The following is a 23,730-nucleotide window of genomic DNA, read 5'->3' on the forward strand; positions in this document are numbered from 1 at the left end:
TATCCACATAATTAAGAATTATCTCAAATTACTTAAAATACTACTCACTTTTATCATACTTTATACATCTTACTATCATGATCATGTGGTACCTTGTATGACACTAGTCCATAAATATCAAATATTTTAGTTCGGGCCGTATTTTATCCCAAAATGTCAAACTTCGACGAAATTTATTTGCTTCGATTCGCTTGCCCTCTCGCTTTCACGAATTTACTTATCCCTTGTTTGAAATAACATAATACTTATAATCTCAAAATAATCTCATTCCCGAGCTTACATCGATTAACTTATGACGAAACTTTAACGTACAAAAAAAATGCGGGATGTAACATCTCATTATTGAGCTTTCATCAATTTATTTATGGCGAACTTCCACATACGAAAATATAGGGTGTAACACAAATTCTCCCCAAAGTGCCGAGACATCGTCCTCGGTTGGTATAACTGTGTCAACGAGTCGAGCATCATGTTGAGATGATGAGGATCATAGCCTTCTAGGTAGAGAAGCTCCCTCATCACTAGCTTCTTCCTCATTATCAATCATCACGGTATCTCTGACCAACCCAGAAGGAGGACCAGTCACCATCGCCACCGGAGATGACTCGGGGGCATCGGTCTTTGCCCTCTTATTCTTTTCCCGGAGATACCTATTCGAGTAAGTGCCTTCTGAAACAGCCTCGCTGCATCAGCAGGATCAGCCAAGACGTCCTCCTCAGGACAACAATAGAGCCCGCAGGTAGACCTAATTTTGTGAACAAGTGAGAAGGGTTCGACCAAGTTCTCCATATATAAAAAAAATGGAAGCAATGTAAGTAAAAATTACCATGATTTTTGGCTTTTCACCCGTATTTAAGGGCCAGTTCTTTGCACAAACGAGTTTCGGGCGTCGTGACGTCCAAGATCTTATGAACCCACCGGTCCAAGCCTTTCACCACCGATGAGATCCTTCGAGTTGCTGAAACATGCGAAGAGTGAAGAGTCGATATGGCCATAGAAGAATATTTAGTGAAAGAAAATATATTAAATAAAGATCTTACGAGTGCGGTTCCAAGCGGCCGGAAAGGATGAACCCGTTGTTGGAATGATATTATTGGTGGCAACTGCAACGAACCGTTCCATCCACCCACGGTCGTTATCATCATCCATGCTAGTCAACAGAGCATGGTGACCACGTTTGCAGAGGTTTATCATACCCTCACGGAAAATTTTGGGGGAGTAAAGATTCATTATACGAGCTAATATTAGCTCTTCTCCAGTCTCCTGGCACAAGCGTCGAAGGCAAGCGACCGTCCTCCACACTGAAGGACTTACATGTGCCAAACACACCTGGCAGCAAAGGCAAAACTCCGCAATCACGGAATCAAGCTCTCCACTCAAAGAAAACGCACCCAAAGTAAATGGATACGTGTAAAAATATGAAAAACCTTCCTTGGGAAGGGTCACTCGCTCCGATTGATCAGGAGCAACGATATCCAACTCATGACAGTGACAGTCTTCCTTCACAACAGGAATAATGGAAGGATGAATGGGAGAAGGGTACCTACTAATAGCCCATGTACGACGGTTAACAATATGGAATTTTTCTTCAACGTCCTTTGTGGTACTGAGTCTTCTTTGGATAATGGAACTCACTGTTGTAGGAGCAGAATCCTCGACTTTGTTCTTGTTCTTTGAAGAACTGGCATGCTTGGAGGAAGAAGCCATTGAATAGGAAGAAGGAAAAGGTTTTTGTTTGAAGAGAATTAGAGAAAGGATGGAGAACAAAGATGCAAATGAGAAGCTCGAGAACTTATGGAATGTAAAGGAAAAGAATGATGCGTATAAATAAAAACGACTAAATTCATGGCCATGATTACCTCGTCAATCGGCAAAAGCTGTGCTGAATCGTGGGATAACGCGTGTTCGGAGCAATAAATACGGAGAGATGTGCAGAAGCCTTCAGAGGGAGTTATAGTAATTCCCGCCAAAAGAGTATTTCTACCAACTTTCCGGTAACACAAAGTTATGTCACCGAAAAGCAGGAGGACTATCTGTATAGGGTGAAATATGATATGACACATGGTCATCTAAAGGAACGACACGTGAAACCCAAGACGGGGATGACCGAAGACCGAACGCAGCCATTCCGCTTGTCACCGAAAGGGATAACGTTCATAAAGGCGTATTAAATGCTTTGCGCCCGATAACATTTAATAAGGAATATTTTACAGCATTAAGAGCGACGGGCCGTTACAGAGAATTTGAAATTTATGTTCACCGTTACATCTTCATCAATGACCCTCATAATTGATATTAAAGGAGGGCACGATCCTATGACCTCCTTACCTAGACACATCTATAAATAGTGAGCCCAGTTATCATTGTAAATGACACGAATTTTCTGGCTAAACTTACACTACATTCTATACAAAGCTTAATATAATCTTACTTTCCCGCTTTTTAATCTCATCATTGTTGTGCCCGAAAACTTTGTTCCCGAAACTGCCATCTGTGTTGTTTCATCTACATTTTAAGGTTAAGTATTGTACATTTCTTCAATTATTGTATTATTTTAGGATTAAATTTGTTTTCTAGAAACCACGTATAAATTCAATTATACCATTTTACAGGTAAACAATAGTGTTATATGTTACTGGAATGAAACTTTTCTATACTTCTCCAAAAGCAAAATTTCGATTAGTGTACTATAATATCCTGTTTAGCTAATTATTTTCCCACTTTGAATGAGATTTATTATATAAAAACACGAATAAAATAAAGATTATAGTACATACCAAGTATGGTTAAGTACTTTTATTGGCTGGTATGGTTTGTAAATCCATCTAACCATAATTTGGCAGGTGACAGCGTATAAACAAATTGGTTAATTACCAAGTTTGGTGAAGAGAATAATATATTTTTTTTGAAAGCCGAAGGATGAAAAAACTAGAAATACATTGACATTCTAGTTTTGACTAATTTAGTTAATTCTAGAGTTTATGCCCCAAAAAAATATCAAAGAACAATGAAATCAAATACTATGAAGATAGCAGAAGTGGATTTTGAGTATATTAAAGCATCATTTAAGGCACACAGCTATATTAACATTCTTATTAGTTTAGAGTTTAAGTTCAATACACTAATGTTGCTAGAAATATTTAAATAATTAACTTATTTATAAGATAATTATAAGTATATTATTAATTTTTTATGATAAGTAATACCAATAATGTAAGGAAGTAACATAACTTTAGTTTAGCCGTGTCTTACGAATTCGTTATAACTTGAATTATTTTGTCTAAAAAATTAAAAGTCCTAGAAGTGTGATAGAAGAAAAAAGCTTCTTAAAAGGGTGTTAAGAGGAGCATTGAGAAGTTTGGGGACAACGCCGAGATGAAAATGAAAATAAAAAATAGCTCAAGGTCCAGTTGACTTGACGGTAACTGAAGCCGCTCTGAAATCAGAGCTAGCTGTTTCAAACGGTCTTTTCTTCCGTTTTTATCTCTCCGGCGATACGCGTTTCGTTTTTCTTTATTACTTCTTCCGACTGACGTCTTGACGCCGTCAAATCTCTTTCTCCTCCCGATCTTTTTTTTTTCTCCTCCTCCGGGAGAAAATCTAGGTCCCAACGATGTCATTAAAAATCTAGAAATTTCTAAAAATTCATATACATCTATCTATACTTGTGTAAAATCACACACACACACACACAGAGTTGCAGAGTAGATGGATCGGCGGAGGACGGGAAGTCCGGTGTACGCTCGGCAGTGGAGTGGAGGATCAAGCAGCACGGGTTCATCTTCGCCGGCGGGATCTCCGGCTCATCCCCGTGCTCGGTTGCCTCCTACGGTGACAGGCATGTCTACTATAAAGAGGACTCAGAATGTCGCCGCCAAAGCTGCTGCTCAGCGTTTGGCACAAGTCATGGCTTCTTCTCAGCCGCCTCCTGATGACGACGAGGATGATGATGATCTAGGGTTTCGGCGTCCTACAGCTGCTTTCTCCACTAACGACCATAGGAGTAATAGCAACAGCAAGAGCAGTGGTTTGTCAGCTATTTCACTAGCCAAGCCTAATAGATCTCCTTCCCCCGCGGTAATTTTGATTCACTTTTTTTTATTGAATTGTGTTTCCTATGCTAAATTTTCTGCATAGTTATTGCATGATGTGATATGAGGTTATGAATGATTCGTTGTTGTTGCGTAATTAAGTGGATTTGTTTGGATTGAAATCAGTTGGTTAATCAGATTATTGATGGGAAAAATTAAGAGGGAACAAAAATATTTGCAGGTCAACCCTTTGCTCAGGCAATACACCTTCTGACTTGAAACATATGCAAACATTGCTTGACTATGAGGGAAAGTGTAGTCATGTGGTTTTAATTTGACTTTTCTTCCCCTGGCTCAAGACTCAATGAAATAATTTTGGTTTAGATATATCATGTTCTAACGGCCCTAAGGCTGTTCTTAGAAGTTTACTTCTCGTCTTGCGAGCCAGCATTTATACGAGTCGGGGGGGGGGGTTGAAGAGAAGAAGAAGTCATGAAGCCGCATGCTATGGGGTGTGGGCTATTAAATATTGGTTTCTCTTGTCCAAAAGAAAAAATAAGAATGAAAAAATGGCTTCTATATAAAGGAGATCTCACTGTTGCAAAAGTGAAGTCTGTCTGACTCTTGTGATCTGTTGTGCACTTTCTGGAAGACATGTCTACTTGTCACTTTTTGTTTTTGTAAAGGACTAATGCTTTTAACTATTCATAGAAACACTTTGCTTGAGGCTTCTTTTCTGATGATAATTAGATGCTACCATGTTTAGTTAGGTCGGAACTTTATGGATCACACTCCTTCTGTTCGTTCATCGTCAACTGGAAGAGCCTCGATGTCTGTTCGTACGTCAGCAGCAACAACAACAACCGGAGCAATAGTGCCGCCAAGTAGGTCATCATTGAGAACTCCAGTTTCCATACCGCCAGTAGAACCTCCTAGTAGTCGCTTGAGAGAGAAAAGGTAACCATTGTTATTATTTTATCTTCTACTCATACATCTACTAATTTCTTGATTTAATTCAATTTTCTAAATGTTGTACACGTTGACTAGTATGATTAGCTTGAACTAGCAGCATTGTGTCTTATTCTTCGTGTAATTTGTTAAAATGCATCTTGTGGTTGGCTAAACTAGTGCACGTTTAACTTCAAATTTCCAATGCTTATTTAATACTTGCATTGAAGATATGGATTACTACTTCTGTGTTGCCCATTTTGAAACTCGAACTAGAAACAGATTGCAGTTGGACTGAAACTGAAATTGTGACTTTGTGACCTGACGTTGAGTTTCTGTCTAGTTCTCATCTTGTCTAACTTTTGGCATTTTAAATCATCTTTTCATTGCTTATGATGTTTAATTTGTAAAAGATTGGATGTAAATGTAATTTATTTATTGAATTCATGTCACACTACATAGAATTAAGGGACTACTCATGTGGTCATAGAATTAAGGAATATTCCTATGATTTTCAAGAGCAATCAATCAACTATCAGTCGACTGCGCCTCCATTCCATATGTTAGACTACATAAGAAAGCATTCTTCCTGTGACATACAGGAGCGACTGTGGCAAATAACCATATGACATACTCACTCCGTTTCAATTTATGTGAACCTATTTCCTTTTTACTCCGTGCCAAAAAGAATGACTCTTTTCCATATTTGGAAACAATTTACCTTTTATGCAATGATGCCACCCAAATTATATGTGCCTCATTTTACACTACAAGTTTAAAAGTCAAACTATGTGCCCAGTCAAATAGGTTCACATAAATTAAAACGGAGGGAGTATATGAAAATTATACTATAATTGATGTCCCCAACTGTATGATATTTCGATGCAATGTGCATTCTTTTGTATCACGGCAAGCGACGATGATCTTTAACTGTATTAGAAATAATTTTAGGTTCACACCAGAATTAGGACGCATTGATTTGAAGGGTTCAGGAAATGAGCACGAGGCTTCTGCGCTTCGTGATGAGGTATGTCATCTAAGTGAAGATGCTGTCTGGATGGCTTCTAAAATAGGCTAGACTTATCCATTCTGGAGCATGTCTTCATTATCTCTTGAGGCTCGCGTAATTTGGATGATTGGATAAATGACAGTTTTGATAACATTCGAATGAGAATTTTGTAATTCCTTTGCAGCTTGATATGCTTCAAGAAGAAAACGATGTTATTTTAGATAAGGTTAGCTTTCTTACCTTTCTACATTTAGAGAATAGATGAAAAAGTAGCTTGAGCGACTTTGTGTTTTTCTGGATCATAATGGCTGATGTAACTTACAGCTACGTCATACAGAAGAACAACGCGAAGAAGCTGAAGCTAGGGTTCGTTTGTTGGAGAAACAGGTAATTCACCAATAGTAAATGGTCTGTTCCCAGGGACACTTTAAAATGTTAAGTTAATTATAAACACCAATAGAAGGGGTGAAGCTGATTACTGTGCGAAAGCGGTTTCAGTCAACTAATGATAATAACTCTATCTGGTCTTTACTCAGTGAGACATAGTTTCCTTATGGCTTTAGAACAGGATTCTAGTTTTTGAGGTCATGGTTTGCCTTAGTTTAGTTTTCTAGATTTAACAGTTGTATGAAGCTATTGCAATTCCTTATTTACAGGTTGCTTCTCTTGGAGAAGGACTATCACTTGAAGCCAAATTATTAAGCAGGTACTATTTGTAATGTTTTCTCCCCTTCCATATTTATGCTTAACAAACATTGTCTGATGGTATGCATAATGACAACAGGAAGCAAGAAGCACTTCGCCAGAGAGAGGTAGCTTGCAGAACTGTGATTACAAGTAGTGAAGTCATACATGATTACTCAACTGTGTCACTGATTCGTCAAAGACTGTTGCTTGTCAAACCCTTTTAGTCTTTTAACTTTAGCTTATGTGTCTACTGTCTAGACAAGTCTTAACGGAAATTAGGATAATTATCATGCTTGCTTGCTTAATGTTTATGCTTCTATTGCTTCTGGTCTGATGATACTGTTTTTCTCCTGCAATGTTATTGCAGGCTGCTCTTAAAGCTGCACAGCAAACTAAGGATGGAAGAGATGAAGAAATTACAATACTTCGTACTGAAATTGAAGTTAGTTCATGCTACTCTTAGGACTTACATCCCCCCTCCCCCCCCAAGTTCGTGCTACTCTCTGGGTGCTGGGTGCTTTTTATTGTCACTGATCTTTCTCTTTACTTTTTGTGCAATTTTGTTTTAATCAGAACTTGAAGGACGACACTGCGAATGCAATGGAACAACTTCAGGAAGCTGAATCTGAAGCAAAAGCTCTTCGAACAATGACACAGAGAATGATTTTGACCCATGAAGAGATGGTTATTGTTTGAATTCTTGCGAAATAACTTTTTTGCTTTAGCTTCAAATTTATGCTACTCACTACTCGGTCTTCCTCACTTTGATCTCTGTTGGCCTTTTGACATTCTAGGAGGAGGTGGTTCTAAAGAGATGTTGGCTATCTCGATATTGGGGCCTAGCTGTACACTATGGTAATTTGCTTAATCAGAATTTTCTTGTGGATTTAATCAGTGGTTGTAATATGTAGTGTACTGTTTTGAAGTTACAATCTTTAGCATCTTTTTATGAGAAAGAACAATCTTTTGCATCTTTCGTTTGCTTACATGGGAGAAAACGTGTTTCTTGGGCTCTTGGCTTAACAAGTAGAGAAATACCATGATTACTGATAGTGTACAAAATGTAGCAAAATGTAGCAAAATTTGAATTTTGAGAAAGCTCCTCTAGTTCAGTTGACTTGAGAGATTGATGAAGTTTTAGAGAAGGTTCAAGTGAAGTTAGTTTGTCCTACATCGACCTCCAGATACACCAGTCCTTAGGTGCGACGCCATTGTGATTGAGGTGTTAAAAGGGGGGTCGAGTATACGTGAAATCACATGGAAGAAAGTTGTCTTGAAATACCTACAATCCCTTGGAATCCATTCAAATCTATAGAATAAAATGGCGTAATAGAATAAAAAGATATATATATATATATATATATATATATATATATATATATATATATATATATATATATATATAGGCAACACCAATTAGGTCGGATTAAGTTTAGTTATGTTAGTACGCTAACTTTAGGTCCAATGTGCATTAGGAGTCTTTTGGTTTTGTCATAGATTAAGATGCCTTTAAGTTTAGGAAATGTAGAAAACTTCTAAGTTTTTATAATATTGGATCGAGACGAGTTTAAATGGAGCGAGACGGACACTGGGGATTCATATGATTCAAAAATACCCCTATCGTATCCGATTTGTCTTAAAATATCCTCCGTTAACCTATTGGATCATGAGAGCTCTTACCGCATCTTTTCGGCCTAAATTTACCGCTGCCTCTGCCAGCAGACTTATTTTGGCCTGCGGGGGACGTTTAATTTAAAACATGGCGGCCCATAAAGCTTCCACGTGGAAATCACATTTTAAATAAAGAGAAACTTAAATAGCCGCCCGCCCAAAAGTTAGCCGACAAACGTATATATTATTGGACATAATTATTGTATAATATATGTATATTGGCTAGGGGCTATAAATATTTTTGACTGAGCGGCCAAATGTGTTAAAAGCCCTTAAATAAATTCCCGACCCGCCTCAAAATTTCCAACCCGCATCGTAATACCCAAACCTGTTTTCTTTAATATTTACTTGCCTCTTTTGTGGGGGTGGGGGGATGCTAATTATGAATTGGTGTGGCTAACTTTTGTGCTTTCAGGTATCTGTGCAGATATAGCAGGGGCAAAGCATGAGCATTGGTCATCTTTTGCACCTCTTCCATTTGAAGTTGTGATTTCTGCTGGGCAGAAGGCCAGGGAGGAATCCTGGAGTGGTGCTTAGCTCTTCCCTTGCAATTTTCCGTCCTGCATTAACTCCAAAACATACCATTCATTCTGCTTCTTATGTTTTCTCTTTGCATCTAAGTTGGATTTTAATATCTCTTGTGTTGAGCAGGTGGCGATGATTCTGATCGGAGCAAACGTGTTCGCGACATTAGTGACTTATCTGGAGAGGGAAATATTGAGAGTATGCTGTCAGTTGAAATGGCTCTAAGAGAATTAGCTTCCCTGAAGGTTTCTGTTTGTTTCTTTAATCATGGTTCCTATTATATGTCGTAAAAGCTGTGTAGTATATTCTGGTAAACAATATTTTTTTCTGCTTTAGGTTGAGGATGCTGTTATTCTTGCATTGGCACAGCCTCGGCGCTCAAATGTCGTCCGTCAATCCTCTGGTATGCGTTATGAGTTATGATTTTGTGAATTTTTGTTCTGTTGGTTTCAATGAATGATACTGATGTTGTCTAGTTTGTACTCCTCTCATCTCACGTTTATCTGCTATATGCATATACACGTCAAAGTTGGCCATCTCCTAGAGTTCATGCACTTTTTCTTGACACCGTATCTGATGTTACATAATTGCAGTAGGGCATGTCTTCTTCTGGCCATGTAAACCTGCATATTAGAAGTTGTGCATGAGAACTTCAATGATGGTTTACCTTCACCATTTTGCCATCCTAAAGACTATTAATAACTTGACTGCTTGCTGAGCATCCAGTGGCACATGTACTTTTCCTTAATGATTAATTTGATAGTCTTGCTGTTCCATCTGTGTCCAGTTCTCTTATGTTTCAACCCCTAGTCCATCTTTCGTGAGTGCTAGCTGTGTTTTGAGTTTGAAAATAGAATAAAACTTACTCTGTATTTTATGCTTTTGTTGCTTGGCAGATCCTAAATCATCTGTTGACCCCAAGTTGATGGATGCATATGGTAAGGAACATGCTTGATCCACTTGATACAAATTTGGCCATGTTCGATTTGGAATACCTTGATCTGCTGGTTATTTTAATATTCTCCTTAACTAGGATTGGTAGATCAATTATCTACAGTTATATTTTTAGAAATTGTTAAATGAAGTGCTTTCTATGTCATTCTCCCTTTTCTGAACTCAATTCGCCCACCCCAAGTTTTGAAGAAAACCTGCTTTTTATTTGAGAGCAGCTGGATGAATCCCTTCTTGATCCTATGTTCTGTACATATAGACTTTCTTTGGGGCTGCTATGCAGATGTTAGTTAAAGATGCAACTCCTTTTATAAATCAGTTTTGTCGTCTTGAAAAAAGTACATTAACATAAATCAGTTACGTCTCCCCATTCTGGACTTCAGTATTTGTCTTTTTTCTAGGTGTTTGGTATATAGGTCATGGTTTGCTAATACTGGAGGCTGTTGACTTGTTGATTTGCTGTGGTATAAGAAATGCCTTCTTCGAGATTTTGATTAAGATTTTTGTGTTTTTGGTTGCAGAGTTGAGCCAAGAGGAGTCAGAAGATGTTCTTTTCAAGGAGGTCTGTTGTCTTCTTTGTTGATTTAGTTATTTTGTTCTGGAGCCATTTCCTCTTCTGTTTGTTGTATTGGCCCTTTATATCAATTGGCATGCTGAGCCTTTTCATTTCCCTCATAGCATAATGAAGTTAAAACTTTAGTATGTTTTAATACATATCATACTCCTTTACCTATCAAAAGAAAAACGAAGTTAAACGATGTTTATGAAGGTTGAGCTTTTTCATTGTTTCCCTCATAGCATAATGAAGTTAAAATTGTAGTATGTTTTAATACATATCATACTCTACCTATCACAAGAAAAAAACACTCCTGGTCAGACCAATTTTGCTGGACGGAAACTTTGTAATCTTTTAGTTGAATGTTGAAACTAGTACAAGTTACAAAGTCTTGAGGAGTATTTGGTTTTGCCACTTGACCAATCTCGTTGCATTAGTTCCACCACATGATGAGCCATTGCTAAAATTGCAGGCTTGGCTTACATACTTCTGGAGGAGAGCAAAAGTGCATTGTGTAGAAGAAGATATTGCAGAAGAGAGGCTTCAGTTCTGGATTAGCCGTAGTGGGCAAACACCAACCACTCATGATGCTGTTGATGGTAATTCATTTCCCCTACTTTTTCTTGAATAAAGAAATACAATCCATACTACTAATAAAAGTTCAAATAAATATTCTCAAGAAAATTTCAAATAATGGTCTTAGCTTTCACATTCCATCGTTGCAACTTAGACAGTTCCATTCGAGCCTTACACGGAAATTCCTATTGCAAAAAAGTTTCTTCCTAATCTGTCCTTGTACCTAGAATCCTATTATGTTTAATCAAGCTATAAGCATAAAAAAAATTGTTAGTTATTTTATACTACTAATGAATGCCCAAACACCTGCAATAAATAGCCGAGTCTCATGTTCATTATATTAACTCTCAGGATGTCCCGTTTTGTGATGCTAGCTTGAGTAGGATAGGGGGTAAATTGGTCTGTCTACTGCACTCCACCTTTTAAATTTTAGGAAATTACTCCCTCTGTCCAAATTAATGTGATGGTGTTTTGACTTGGTGCAGAGTTTAAGAAAGAAAGGAAGACCTTTAAAACTTTTGGTCTAAAACAAGCCCATAGATATTTGTGTGATTATCATCCCATTAATGGTAATATGAGTATTTTAAAGTTAAATTTTAAATTGAGTATATAATTGTGTCATTCTTTTTGAGGCTGACTAAAAATGAAAAAGTGTCCCATAAATTGGGATAGAGGGGGGAGTATGTTTAACATGGAAACTGAAGTCTATTGAGAAATATGCACACATGTAGTGTCTCACTAGTTTTTTTTTGGATTGCTAATATGGAACTTTGAGAAGTTGCTGGGGTCAATGCAATTGTGGCAGAATTGGAGAGAAGCCAAGCCGTTGCTTGTCAACCCTTTACAACAACAACAACAACAACAACAACCCAGTATAATCCCACTAGTGGGGTTTGGGGAGGGTAGTGTGTACGCAGACCTTACCCCTACCATGAGGTAGAGAGGCTGTTTCCAATAGACCCTCGGCATCCTTCCCTCCAAGAACTCCCCACCTTGCTCTTGGGGTGACTCGAACTCACAACATCTTGGTTGGAAGTGGAGGTTGCTTACCATCAGAGCAACCCCTCTTGTCAACCCTTTAGGACTTATAAATTGAGTTGGCCTCGATGAGGATGTCGAGTTTCAAAGGGTGCAGGTGGTTTGTTAGGGGTCCGACTCTTTGAACTTGACATGAAAACAAGAGTGTTGTCATGAGGTATACCCAGCAAAAGTGGGTGCTGGGAGAAGTTACAACCAAATAGTGTCTCACAAGCTCTAGCAATGGAATTTTTCAATTTAAACAGCTCAAGGAAAGTAAAAGAATCAATTCTGAACAATATCTGACTATTTAAAGTTACACAGATGCCCCCCCCCCCCCCCCCCAAACACACACACTCTTAAGGGAGTTACACTTTGCTCGACCTGCGCAGAAATTAAGATGTCCCTAAAAGCACGTTAAGAGCTTCCACTTGTCATGGTTGCGAAGTCCATACTTTGTAGGCCTTGGTGGAAAAGCTATGTAGTGTAAAACTATAACTGGCATTACTTTGTAGGCCTTGGTGCAAAAGCTATATTTGTGTACAACTATAATTGGCAATGGTCAGATTGGACCCACAAAGCTAGTGTTACCTAGACTTCATGTTGTCAGTGGTGCCATAGAATATGCTTTGTTGGCCTCGGTGGAAGAACATTATTTGGAAAGCTATAATTGCTAATCACAGGCATTGGTTAGCATTGGACCCGCACCTAGAGTTGCTGTTGTCAGTGGTGCCATAGAATATTATCTTCTATAATTTTGTCTTCCATCCAGGTGCTCTATCTCTTTGTTTCTTATTCTACATATTTCTGAAGGACAGCTGAAAGAATTGAAACTCTTCACTCTACCTGATCAAAAAAAGAATTGAAATTCTTCTCTCCCTTCCCCACTGATAGGGCTTGACATAACCTTCAGATTGAGTTTATTGCTCACTGGAAGTTGTTACCAAAAAGTTTTTTCCTAGTTTTTACCAAAAATTCCTTCCAGCTTTTTTAAAAAAGTTTATAGATTCTTGGCATGATGGTGGTGGTTTGAGGTAAACCATTATATGTGAAAGGATGATTAACCATTTTAAGGAAAGGTTGGTTAACCGCTTTAAAGATTCCAGGAACCGTATACTGTCATAGTGTGCCCTTATATATACTTTTTTTCCTTATATTTAATCAACTTAAGTAGAACCATTCTCAGCCAACTTTTTTCCTGTTTCTTTTTTCTGTTTAATTAAGAACCACTAGTTATTGAGCAACTAACTACACATTTTATAGGTTAGAATTATTTTGGATATGAAAAGGGAACGTTTTTTTTTTTTTGGGGGGGGGGGGGGGGGAGGGGGATTCAAGTGAGAAGAATGGATGAAAAAGAGATAAGGGATTCAGGTCAAAAAAGGACGCTGCCAGAGGAAAGAACGATGACTTGAGATATAACTTTGTGGACAACATTATTAGTCTGTTTCTCTTTTTTAATCATTCATTCCTGAGGTCTTGAATGCTGAAAATCAGAGGTCTTAAGAAACAGAGGGGAGTGATGATTTGGAAATTGTAAGAACTGGCTGGGGTCTGGCTAAAGGTGGAAGTAAATAAGTAGAGTGGAAAAATTGATAATTTCAATCAAAACCGTCTTACGATTCTGTATAGAATTCCAAATGGTAATCTTTTGCTCTTTTTCACAGTGGAAAGAGGTTTAATAGAATTGAGGAAGCTGGGGATTGAACAGCAGCTGTGGGAAGCTTCTCGTAAAGAAATTGACCAACCTTCGGTTACTAATGGCAAAATGACTGCGGAGTCAGAGGCATCTCCATGATGGACAATGTAGTTGTTTGATATCTATTCTTTTAGGGATTGTACCCTTTTTTTTTCTTTTTCAGTTTACAGTTCTGATAGATATTATTTCTTCCTCATCCTTTGATTTATTCTTTCGGTTTGTTTTCCTGGAATTTTGAAATGGTAGAGCTTGAGGATCTGAGAACAGATAAATTGTAATTAGTTGTTTGTATAAGTGATATCGTCTGTATATTTGAGCTGTGATGTTACTTTGTTAAATCAAATAATTTTCATTAATAACAGAAGACAGTAAAAAAAATATATCTGAAATTAGGTGAGAGATATAACCATATACGTAATGCACTGTTCGTCATGTCCCCATCATTCTCTGCCTGTCTTCAATAATATCCAACTGGACTATGCTTCATCCGTTGCTTTCAATATCACCAATGAAATGTTGGACAGAGAAAATGGATACAATTCAATCAAAAACTAGTACTAATGAATTTATTACTTTATGTCATGTACCGTATACTGTCTAAGACGTTAATGCATTGCGTAGTCTTATTCCTTTATTAGGAATTGGGTTTAAAAAGCTTTTCTTTTATTTCCAGTTTTCCTGTGATTCGAAGTTGAAACAGGGAAGAATTGAATAGTTACACGTGGTGATAAATTTTGGTAAAAGCTCAGTGTTCCAAGCAGAAGGAAGAATACAAGCTAAAAGCAAGTGTAAGTGGGAAAATTCTTGAGTTACTCAAATACAGGTGTCCAAGTGGACTATACAAAACTGTGAAACATTATTATTGATGGCATGAAATTCATAAAAAAAGAGCATCATCTTTCATCTTTGAGCGTGCAAAAGATATAAGTATGTCTTTTTGGAAACTGCAATCTTTTGTGTGTTTTTCACGCTACATATGAATGCAAGTGAAGTTATACAATAGTCAATCTTCTTGCGTCGTTATAGGCGCTAAAATCGGGTGTTACTGTTGATCTTTCATTAAGATATTATTACTACTCCGAATCCGAAATACTTATTTATTCCATGTTGTAGCAGGTCACTATAGCTAATTTCACTTGTTATAGATAATTAATTATAATTATTTTTTAGTGCAAAAGTTCTTTTATACCTCAGTGTAGAGAAGTTAAAGCCGAATGATAATTCATAACCTTGTTACCGCCCAAAAAAGATGCATTGACCTTAAATAATTCAACGAATTAGGTGCACTACATTTCATAGGTTAGTTAGGGAAGGTTAGAGTTTGAGAAATGCTAAAAAGTCGTCAAAAAGTGTCTTTGACTTGTGTTTTAAGTGTTAACACTTAACAGCTAATTTCCGAGTGGCACTAAAGTGATATTAATTTCTTGGAAAGCAATTTCAATACTACTTCTAGTATTTAGCTCAAAGGAAAACAATATCTCCGACTAAATTTTATCACAAGATCTCAAATCTTTCAAATTGTTCTATTTTGTATGGTTTTGATCTTGGGAAAAGGCAGGGATAGAGCTGCATAGTTTGAAGGTTCAATTGAATTTTTTTCGTAAAAAACTTATACCGAAAATTTTCAAGAAAAGCTTCAAATTTGCTTATGCACTCTACGAAATGGTTCAAATTTGTCATTCATTAGTAATTGAGATCAGATTCATCCTTACTGTTATAAAAAAACAAAAGCTAGATTTTCCCTTATTGAACGGCATAAACATTTGAGCCTTTCTAACAAGTAAAAAGGTTCAAATTTATCCTTAAACTATATGAAATGGTTCAGATTTACCCCAAAAACTTTCTAAAGTTTCTTGCTTGTCGCTAAACAAAGGTTGGACCATGATAAGGCTGTCATAAAAAAAGGATGGAAGTTTAAATGTCCATCTGTCTGCTTTTGGCAGTTATATATACAAACAAGTGGGAAAAAAGGAATGATTTAAGTAAGGTGCAACTTTTGTAAAGGTTTCTTCTGCTTAGAAGCTATAATGGGGTTCTTGTGAATTTGTGTGAAAAGTGAATTGACAAATCATGATACTTCATTATTATAATATAGTAACACACTCTTTTTCTTGTGAAGTCCAAAGACTATCATCCCTTCTACCTAATACGTACATAAAGAAAATGTTTTTACACTGTTGCTGTATTTGATTTAAAGTATATGCCATTATATATCTACTTTTAGTATTCATTATAAAGATTCTAATTGATCTTAGTGGACCACATCTCATTTTCCCATGTTTTATCTAATGTCTATGAGGTGCTGTATTTTTGCTCTCATTTTTCGTGGGCGTTTCGACATAAGAATTGTAAAATTCAAAAAACAAAAATGAAAAAAAATTTCAAGTGAAAATGATATTTGAAAATTAGAGTTGTGTTTGGACATAAATATAATTTTGGGTTGTTTTTGAAGTTTTGTGAGTGATCTGAGTGAAAATTTTGAAAAATAGCTTTTTGGAGTTTTTCAAATTTTCGAAAAATTCCAAAATGCATCTTCAAGTGAAAATTGGAAAATTTATGACCAAACGTTGATTTCAAAAAAAAAGTAAAAAATTTTCGAAAAAATTAAAAAATTTCTTATGTCCAAACGGGTTCAGTTACTTATCTAAGCATATGTTGCTCTCATTTTCCCTTGGAAAATTACTTTGAATCTATACCAAATAGTATCAGTGTGGAAAGATGTCTAAGTGATCTGATAAATAGATATTTCCTTCGTCTCAAAAAGATTATCTTAGTGGGCGTTTGGACATAAGAATTATAAAATTTCAAAAAAAAGTGAAATTTTTTTTTAAATGAAAATGGTATTTGAAAATTAGAGTTGTGTTTGGACATGAATATTATTTTGGGTTGTTTTTGAAGTTTTGTGAGTGATTTGAGTAAAAATTTTGAAAAATAGCTTTTTGGAGTTTTTCAAATTTTCTAAAAATTTCAAAATTCATGTTCAAGTGAAAATTGAAAATTTTATGACCAAACACTGATTTCGAAAAAAAATAAAAAAATTTCGAAAAAAAGTGATTTTTTTTTTATGTCCAAACGGGCTCTTAGTTTGACTTAGCACAAATTTTAATAAAGAAAAGATGGACTTTTGAGAATATGATCATAAATAAGCCATAACATTTGTGTGATTGCAAATTTTTGAAACTTGTGGTATGAAACTTGTTATAGCATTCGTGGCTATAAATGCTTCTTATTAAGAAAATATTAAAAGATGTCAATCTTTTCGAAACAAACTAATAAACAAATATTGACAATCTTTTTTAAGACAAGGGAGTATTTTACTTAGAATGTCAGACCTTTAATATCCAAGGAAAGTCATAAAATAAAGAGTTTATGTTTTGTGCTTTCATCTGGTCTAAGTAAATTTACAATAACAACTAACTTTTCATAATAAAACTGATATGGTAACTTAGAAAAAAAAATTGCTATGATAAGTTAAAAATTAAGTTGATTTAGAGGCATATTTAGAGGGTTGGTTACTTGGTTATGTCCTTACTGATTCACGTAAATCCGGTAGGCTTTGCCCATACTTTGTAAAAATTCAAATATTTATAAAAATTTGATTGTGAATACAGTAATTGTTGTAGTTTTGACTTGAGGTCACTTTAACCATCCAAAAATTTTAAATTTTGGATTTGCCTTTGCTACTAGTTTACATAGCTTAATTTCTGAAAGAAAAGTCTAAGTAGTGTTGTAAAAGGCGTTTTCGGGGCAAGGCGCACCAAAAATGTCCCGAAGAGATAGTGTAGGCGAAAGTCTCAAGATGCATATGCCCATCAATTTGGGGCGTATACCCAGGCGTTCGAGGCACGTTTTTATAGTGAGGCGTAAGCCTCAGAGACTTTTTCAAATTAAAACATCTTTATCTTGTCCGCTAGTATGCTAATATCTCCCAAAAGTAACAAATATTCAATTTATTTTTACAAATACAAAGAGAACTCCATTCTCATTCATAGCAGCAAATTCAAAGTTCAAATTGCAGGTTAGTCATCCTTTTTGTTCCTCCATGTAGAAATCTTTATTCTTTTCGACTTAAGTTACTTGTGCTTGTAAGTAGCGTATAATAGATTGATTTGATTAGTTTTTTGTGGAGATGAAACACATCTATATATATATATATATATATATATATATATATATATATATATATATAATTTTCTTTAATTTTTATGTAATTTTACTTGTTTAAAATATTTATTATAATTAAATTATTTTATAAAATATTAAAAATCAAATATCCATGGAGTTTACGCCCGTACCTCGGGGCTTACGTGTCATATGTAAAATGAGTCGCCTTACGCCCACGCTTTTTAAAACACTGCTGAAAGAAAACTATGATTCTGTCATGCTCTTTACTTGAAGATGAAGCTAAGAGGATTTTTTTCTGTGAAGACTCTTTGGTCATTTTTGGTCATTTTCACACATTTAGTGAGACATGGAAAGTATTCTTGTAAAGCCACTTTCAAGCTTCAGGAAAGAAACATGCCTTTCCTGTTTTAGCTACCTGCCCAAAAATGTGACATAGCATGTGCTGGTTTTTTACTTTGTACTCATTGGCTTGGTAAACTAAAACTCATATTTATAGGAGTACAACTTGTGATCTTATTTTTATGATTACAAGGGTATTATTATTAAATTAAAATAAAATATTTAAAATTAAAACTTCTTAAATATAATTTTTTCTAAAATAGACTAAAAATGTTATGTTTCTTTTAGTTTTTTATTCAGTGTTCGATATTTATATTTGGGATCAGATTAATTCGTTGGCGTCACATAAAACTCATTAAAAGAAAGAATAGATGAGAGGGAATTAACAAGACTGTAAATTCTGAGAAGTAAATCAGAATTTTCAGAGAAAAGTGGCAAGCACATTTCGCTTTCAAGAAACCAAACCCTCTTTGATGAGTGCTGACACAAACCTCATGTAGGCAAGGTGGGGACCAGCTAAGAATTTCCTCTCTGGTCATTTTGGTCTCTAATACATGTCTCTCTCTGATCAATATTTCCATGCCAACAGTCTACAGACAAGTAATGATATAAAAGTTTTATTATGATATTGACATGTTATATTAAGCATGCTATTTCTTTAATTCCCTCCCCCAATCCCCACCCCCACCCCAACTTATTCATTCCACGACTCTCAGTCTCTGCCCTCCACTAAGCTACATTATATAGCTCATCTCTTTAACTACTTTCACTCTCAAGCTCTCTCTTCTTCTTTTTTCTTACTATCAAGAATGAAATTGCAGACTTCAAAAACAATGGCTATGGCTATTTTTCTGTTTCTTTTTTGTGTTTCTTTAGGAATTGTGTCTGCATTGCCTCATCCAGACAAGATCATACAATTGCCAGGACAACCTCAAGTGGGGTTTCAACAATTTTCAGGATATGTTACTGTTGATGATAAGAAACAAAGATCTCTCTTTTACTACTTTGTTGAAGCAGAAACAAATCCAGCTTCAAAGCCTCTAGTTTTGTGGTTGAATGGAGGTACACAAATTTGGAAACAAATCTTTTTGATCTGAAAGCATTCTTGATACTGTTATTTGTCTTCTTTTTTTAATCTTGATAAAGTTTCAAACTTTTTTGAGTATTTGCATTTGTTTTGTGTAGGACCTGGATGTTCTTCAGTGGGGGTTGGTGCATTTTCTGAAAATGGACCATTTAGACCAAGGGGACAAGTTCTTGTTAGGAATGAACACAGCTGGAACAAAGGTGAGATCACATTATATTTAAGATAATTTTCCAGTTATTTCCTCTGGTAAATGCATAGTTATTGAGAAGTAGAAAATGATTGTTTTTTCTTGAAATATATTGCAGAGGCAAACATGTTATATTTGGAGAGTCCAATCGGAGTTGGGTTCTCTTATTCAAATGATACTTCTTCCTATGAGACAGTAAATGATGAAATAACAGGTATTTTACCCACTCTTAATTACGCTTTCCATATGTTTTTATATTAATTCAACATGCATTTCACGTTAAGACTGTAAAATTCCAACTTTTGGTTCATCTCCAAAAGCTTGTTCCTTTTCATCTTTTCTTTCTCTCTTTTATGATGAGCATGTGATTACTGATCTTTTTGTTTTAGCGTTAATGAGGATTCTGGAATCTTTATGATTCTTTATGATATTTATACGACTTAATTGAGCTTTGCCTTTCTGAATTTTAAATTACTTGCTTTATATCTCTTTGCATTCTAAAGTCGTTTTCTTTTTGTATTCTTATAGCCAGAGACAATCTTGTATTCTTGCTACGTTGGTTCCATAAATTCCCACTGTATAGAAAAAGCAATTTGTTTTTAACTGGTGAAAGTTATGCAGGTAAGATTTATTCCTTATAAGTGCCATAGCTGGGAATTTATTTATTATTTTTATTTCTTTTATTCTTGGTTAATCACATTTTTGGCTTGTTTGGTTACAGGACATTATGTACCTCAGCTTGCAAAGCTCATGATGGCATTTAACAAGAAGCAGCAGATTTTCAATCTAAAAGGAGTTGCAGTAAGTTTACCTAATGAATTCACTTTTACAATCCAAAAGTTTCATAAAAAGTTGCAGATCCTAAGTTGTTTATCTTTGATAATATGCATTGTGTTTGTATTACATGTCATTCAGACTCTAACATTTCATTGTCCAACCATATTACAGAGGCGGATCCAGAATTTAAACTCTATGGGTTCAGCTTTTAAGGTTTTTAGCATTGAACATATGATATTTTTATGTATTCATATCTACTATTTTTGCAATTTTAATGAATGTTACCCATAAATTTTTACCCCGCGTCGTAAGTTATGAGTTCAATTGAACCTTGAACCTGTCACTAGTGACACACTGCATCCGCTCCTGACCATATATATGTATGTGTATGTATGTATGTATTACAAAAAATGAGTTAAATATACATTTTAGAACCTGCTCTCTCAACTCAGAGTTCGCGATGTCTAAATTTTGGATCAGCCACTTACTTAAAGGAAAAGTTCTTCATTTTAATCACTTGTTTTTCCTGTTTCATTGCAGCTAGGTAATCCGGTTCTGGAATTCGCTACTGACTTTAATTCAAGGGCAGAGTACTTCTGGTCACATGGTCTAATATCAGATCCAACATACAGAATGTTTAGTTCTGCTTGCAATTATTCGCGATATGTCAGCGAGTACTACAGGGGCTCTGTATCGCCAATCTGTTCAAGAGTCATGAGCCTAGTAAGTAGAGAAACCAGTAAATTCGTGGACAAGTACGGTGTTACTCTTGATGTTTGTATTTCGTCAGTGCTTTCCCAATCCAAGATTATAAGTCCCCAAGTAAGTGTTCTCCTTCATTTGATAGGTTTCTCTTATGTTCTTATCACACTATATTGACTATACTCTTACTAATTACCAGGAAAATGTCGAGAAGTTAGATGTATGCGTGGAAGATGAAATTGTCAATTACTTGAACCGGAAAGATGTGAGAAGGGCCCTTCATGCTGAGCTTGTCGGAGTACGTAGATGGGCAGTTTGCAGCAGGTAAGCTTTCTTTCCTTGCTAACAGGGCCACTAGCTCAATGAATTTAACTTCAGCATGTAGAAATTATTTACACTGTAAGTGTATTTTAGCCTGTTGTATAACCTACCTTATTTTCAGGTTACTTTCTATAGACGTTAAACTCATAGCTGAATAGTACAATATGACGCCTATCATTCTATAGGCTTCAACTTATCAGAAACAATAATAAGCACCATGGGCTAGTCTCTTGAGTTTCATGAGTAATATTTAGTTATTTACAAACCCTTCGCCAGAAAAATACACACTGCATATCTAGGTCAAGAATTTATTTTTATGTATATATATTACTATATGTTTAATCCCCTTAGTTTTTTGTGTGTTTACTTTATTTTTTGACACCCCTTAATTCCTGACTCCGCTACTGACCTCTTGTACAATAATGTGCAAGCTTGCAACTCTCCCTAAAGAACAGACGGTTCTCAATGCACCTACAAAAACCAGGGAAATGAATATGTTTCTTTACACAGCGGACGAATGCCAGTAGAATCAATACATTTCATTCAAAAAATATATATACTCGGTTAGGAAGTTCAAGTCAAAGCTTTACTTTCTGTTTGGCTTCTTTGAGGGGGAAAACTTCTTATATTATGATGAATCGATATAAAATCCCTCTCACTGCTGCCACAGTATTCTGGACTATCAACTGCTGGACATAGAGATACCAACCATCTCCATTATAGGAATGCTTGTCAAAGAAAGAATTCCAGTATTAATATACAGGTATACATGCAGCCACATTCAATTTTTCTTCATACACTTGTATGAGCTCGGCAATTTGTTCGGCATCTAACACCAATGCTTACAAATCTTTAACAGTGGGGATCAAGATTCTGTCATTCCACTAATTGGAAGTCGCGCAACTGTTCATCAACTAGCAAGGCGAATGCGGCTGAACACAACTGTCCCCTATAGAGTTTGGTTTGCAGGGCAGCAGGTAGTACGTAATATTTTTCCTTATGTCCCTTATGTTAAAAGTCTTCTCGAGCCGAGGGTCTATCGGAAACAACCTCTCTACCCCTCGGAGTAGGGGTAAGGTCTGCGTGCACACTACCCTCTCCAGACCCCACAAGTGTTATTTCACTGAGTCGTTGTTGTTGTTGTCCCGTCCGTGAAAAAAAGCCAACTATATTATTTTAAGACCACTTTTCAAGCAAAAAGTCATTTTCTTTTTCTTTTTTGCTGTGTTTAGGTTGGTGGATGGACACATGTATATGATAATATCCTCTCCTTTGCTACTATTAGAGGTGCTTCTCATGAAGCTCCTTTCTCACAACCTGAGAGATCACTTGTTCTGTTCAAGTCATTTCTTGAAGACAGGCCACTCCCTGAAGTTTTCTGATCAGATCCGAAATTGGTGTGACAAACATCTAGTAGAGTAAATAGGTCCATCTTGTAAAAGATTGCTCCAAAGATGAGAAGAAAAAAGAGGATTAGAAGAATTAAAGTGATAACCATCAGACAGTGAAAAAGAAGAACTAAAAGTGACTACTGGAGACTGAAGAAACACAAAAAATTGTGTTCTGAACAGCATATCTGCATGTAGATGAGTGCAAGGGTGTAGAGTGTTTGTAATTTTTATTGGAAGCAAAAGATTCCATGTTAAAACATTTGATCTTTTGTGGAGTAGTTTATACTATTTGATGTGTACAGCCTAGGCATCAAGTGTTTAAGATTAGTTATTTTACTTGAACTTGATGAAGAAATTCGAACTTCACTTTTTTCTCATTATTCTAGTTTTATATATCAGCTTTATAGAGTATAATGCTATTTAGCAAGTCATTGTTGGAAAGAATGTTTTAATATTTTGAAACAATGAATTGGTAAATCATTTGATTTCTTTAAACATCGAAGTTGTTTACTAATTAAGATCTATCTTTTTGTAAAATTTTATATTACATTCATTATTGAATCTTCTAAATTTACTCTTAATGTCTAGAGTTGTGTTCTGGACAGCATGTCTGCATGTAGATGAGTGCTAGTGTAGAGGAAAAAATATATTTTGTGCCTCATTTCTTTTTTGTCTCACAATTTTTTGGACTCAGAATTTTGTGGACCCAAAAGTATAAGCTAAAGAGTCCACAAATTTGTGAAATAGAAAGAGGTCATACATAATTAATGTCAGTTATGTGAGGCACACCATAAAACGATATAGAGAGCCTAGACATCAAAAGAGTTGGTGTTTAAATAGCTGTTTTACTTGAAAATGAAAAAATTCAATAACAACTGGTTCTTTAGTTTACATCAAACTACAGATTTTATCCATTATTCTAATTTTATTTATCATCTTAATATAAGTAATGTGAATAAATTTGATGTTCCAAAATTCATGAATCCATTTATGGGCACTAGCATATAAATATGGGTTAATACTTTGGTAAAAAGAGATGCAATCTTGGATAGGCAATTTTATTCAAATCTGTTTGTGAAACCTTGATGGTGAAATCCCAAATATTGAAAATACTAAACTTTTTCTTTTATA

At 35.7% G+C, this 23,730-nt stretch overlaps 2 protein-coding genes across 4 annotated transcripts; both read left to right on the forward strand.

Moving 5' to 3' along the window:
- The first annotated feature begins 3,360 nt into the window (after positions 1-3,360).
- Positions 3,361-13,993, forward strand: LOC104114427 (coiled-coil domain-containing protein SCD2). Of its 2 annotated transcripts, none has more exons than XM_070197680.1 (17): positions 3,361-4,077; positions 4,798-4,988; positions 5,931-6,006; positions 6,173-6,214; positions 6,313-6,375; positions 6,645-6,694; positions 6,773-6,800; positions 7,043-7,117; positions 7,249-7,359; positions 7,470-7,530; positions 8,762-8,875; positions 8,998-9,116; positions 9,208-9,274; positions 9,768-9,809; positions 10,344-10,384; positions 10,851-10,977; positions 13,639-13,993. In XM_070197680.1, exons 1-17 carry the CDS (start codon positions 3,709-3,711, stop codon positions 13,767-13,769), a joined length of 1,707 nt encoding a protein of 568 aa, XP_070053781.1. In that variant the 5' UTR covers positions 3,361-3,708; the 3' UTR covers positions 13,770-13,993. The 2 variants fall into 2 exon arrangements, with proteins under 2 accessions (XP_070053781.1, XP_070053782.1); XM_070197681.1 differs by having other exon boundaries at positions 3,938-4,077; positions 4,802-4,988.
- Positions 13,994-18,830: 4,837 nt separating this feature from the next.
- On the forward strand, positions 18,831-22,976 carry LOC104108359 (serine carboxypeptidase-like 45). 2 transcript variants are annotated; one of them, XM_033659210.2, is made up of 10 exons: positions 18,831-19,196; positions 19,320-19,421; positions 19,527-19,622; positions 19,937-20,029; positions 20,130-20,209; positions 20,726-21,007; positions 21,087-21,211; positions 21,879-21,971; positions 22,068-22,188; positions 22,441-22,661. In XM_033659210.2, the coding sequence occupies exons 1-10, from the start codon at positions 18,944-18,946 to the stop codon at positions 22,588-22,590; spliced, it is 1,395 nt and encodes a 464-aa protein (XP_033515101.1). In that variant the 5' UTR covers positions 18,831-18,943; the 3' UTR covers positions 22,591-22,661. The 2 variants fall into 2 exon arrangements, with proteins under 2 accessions (XP_033515101.1, XP_009615672.1); XM_009617377.4 differs by having other exon boundaries at positions 18,915-19,196; positions 22,068-22,185; positions 22,441-22,976.
- The last annotated feature ends 754 nt before the right edge of the window (positions 22,977-23,730 follow it).

The sequence above is a fragment of the Nicotiana tomentosiformis genome, chromosome 3 (genome assembly GCF_000390325.3).
Source record: "Nicotiana tomentosiformis chromosome 3, ASM39032v3, whole genome shotgun sequence".
NCBI classification, from domain to species: Eukaryota; Viridiplantae; Streptophyta; class Magnoliopsida; order Solanales; family Solanaceae; genus Nicotiana; species Nicotiana tomentosiformis.

Excerpts from the sequence above, each read along its gene's own strand:
- LOC104114427 (XM_070197680.1), top strand. The coding sequence starts at position 3,709 with ATGGATCGGCGGAGGACGGGAAGTCCGGTGTACGCTCGGCAGTGGAGT. Across the intron at positions 4,078-4,797 it reads ATAGATCTCCTTCCCCCGCG|TTAGGTCGGAACTTTATGGA; the intron begins GTAATTTTGATT and ends TACCATGTTTAG. Across the intron at positions 6,215-6,312 it reads ACGATGTTATTTTAGATAAG|CTACGTCATACAGAAGAACA; the intron begins GTTAGCTTTCTT and ends TGTAACTTACAG.
- LOC104108359 (XM_033659210.2), top strand. The coding sequence starts at position 18,944 with ATGAAATTGCAGACTTCAAAAACAATGGCTATGGCTATTTTTCTGTTT. Across the intron at positions 19,197-19,319 it reads AGTTTTGTGGTTGAATGGAG|GACCTGGATGTTCTTCAGTG; the intron begins GTACACAAATTT and ends TGTTTTGTGTAG. Across the intron at positions 20,210-20,725 it reads TCAATCTAAAAGGAGTTGCA|CTAGGTAATCCGGTTCTGGA; the intron begins GTAAGTTTACCT and ends GTTTCATTGCAG.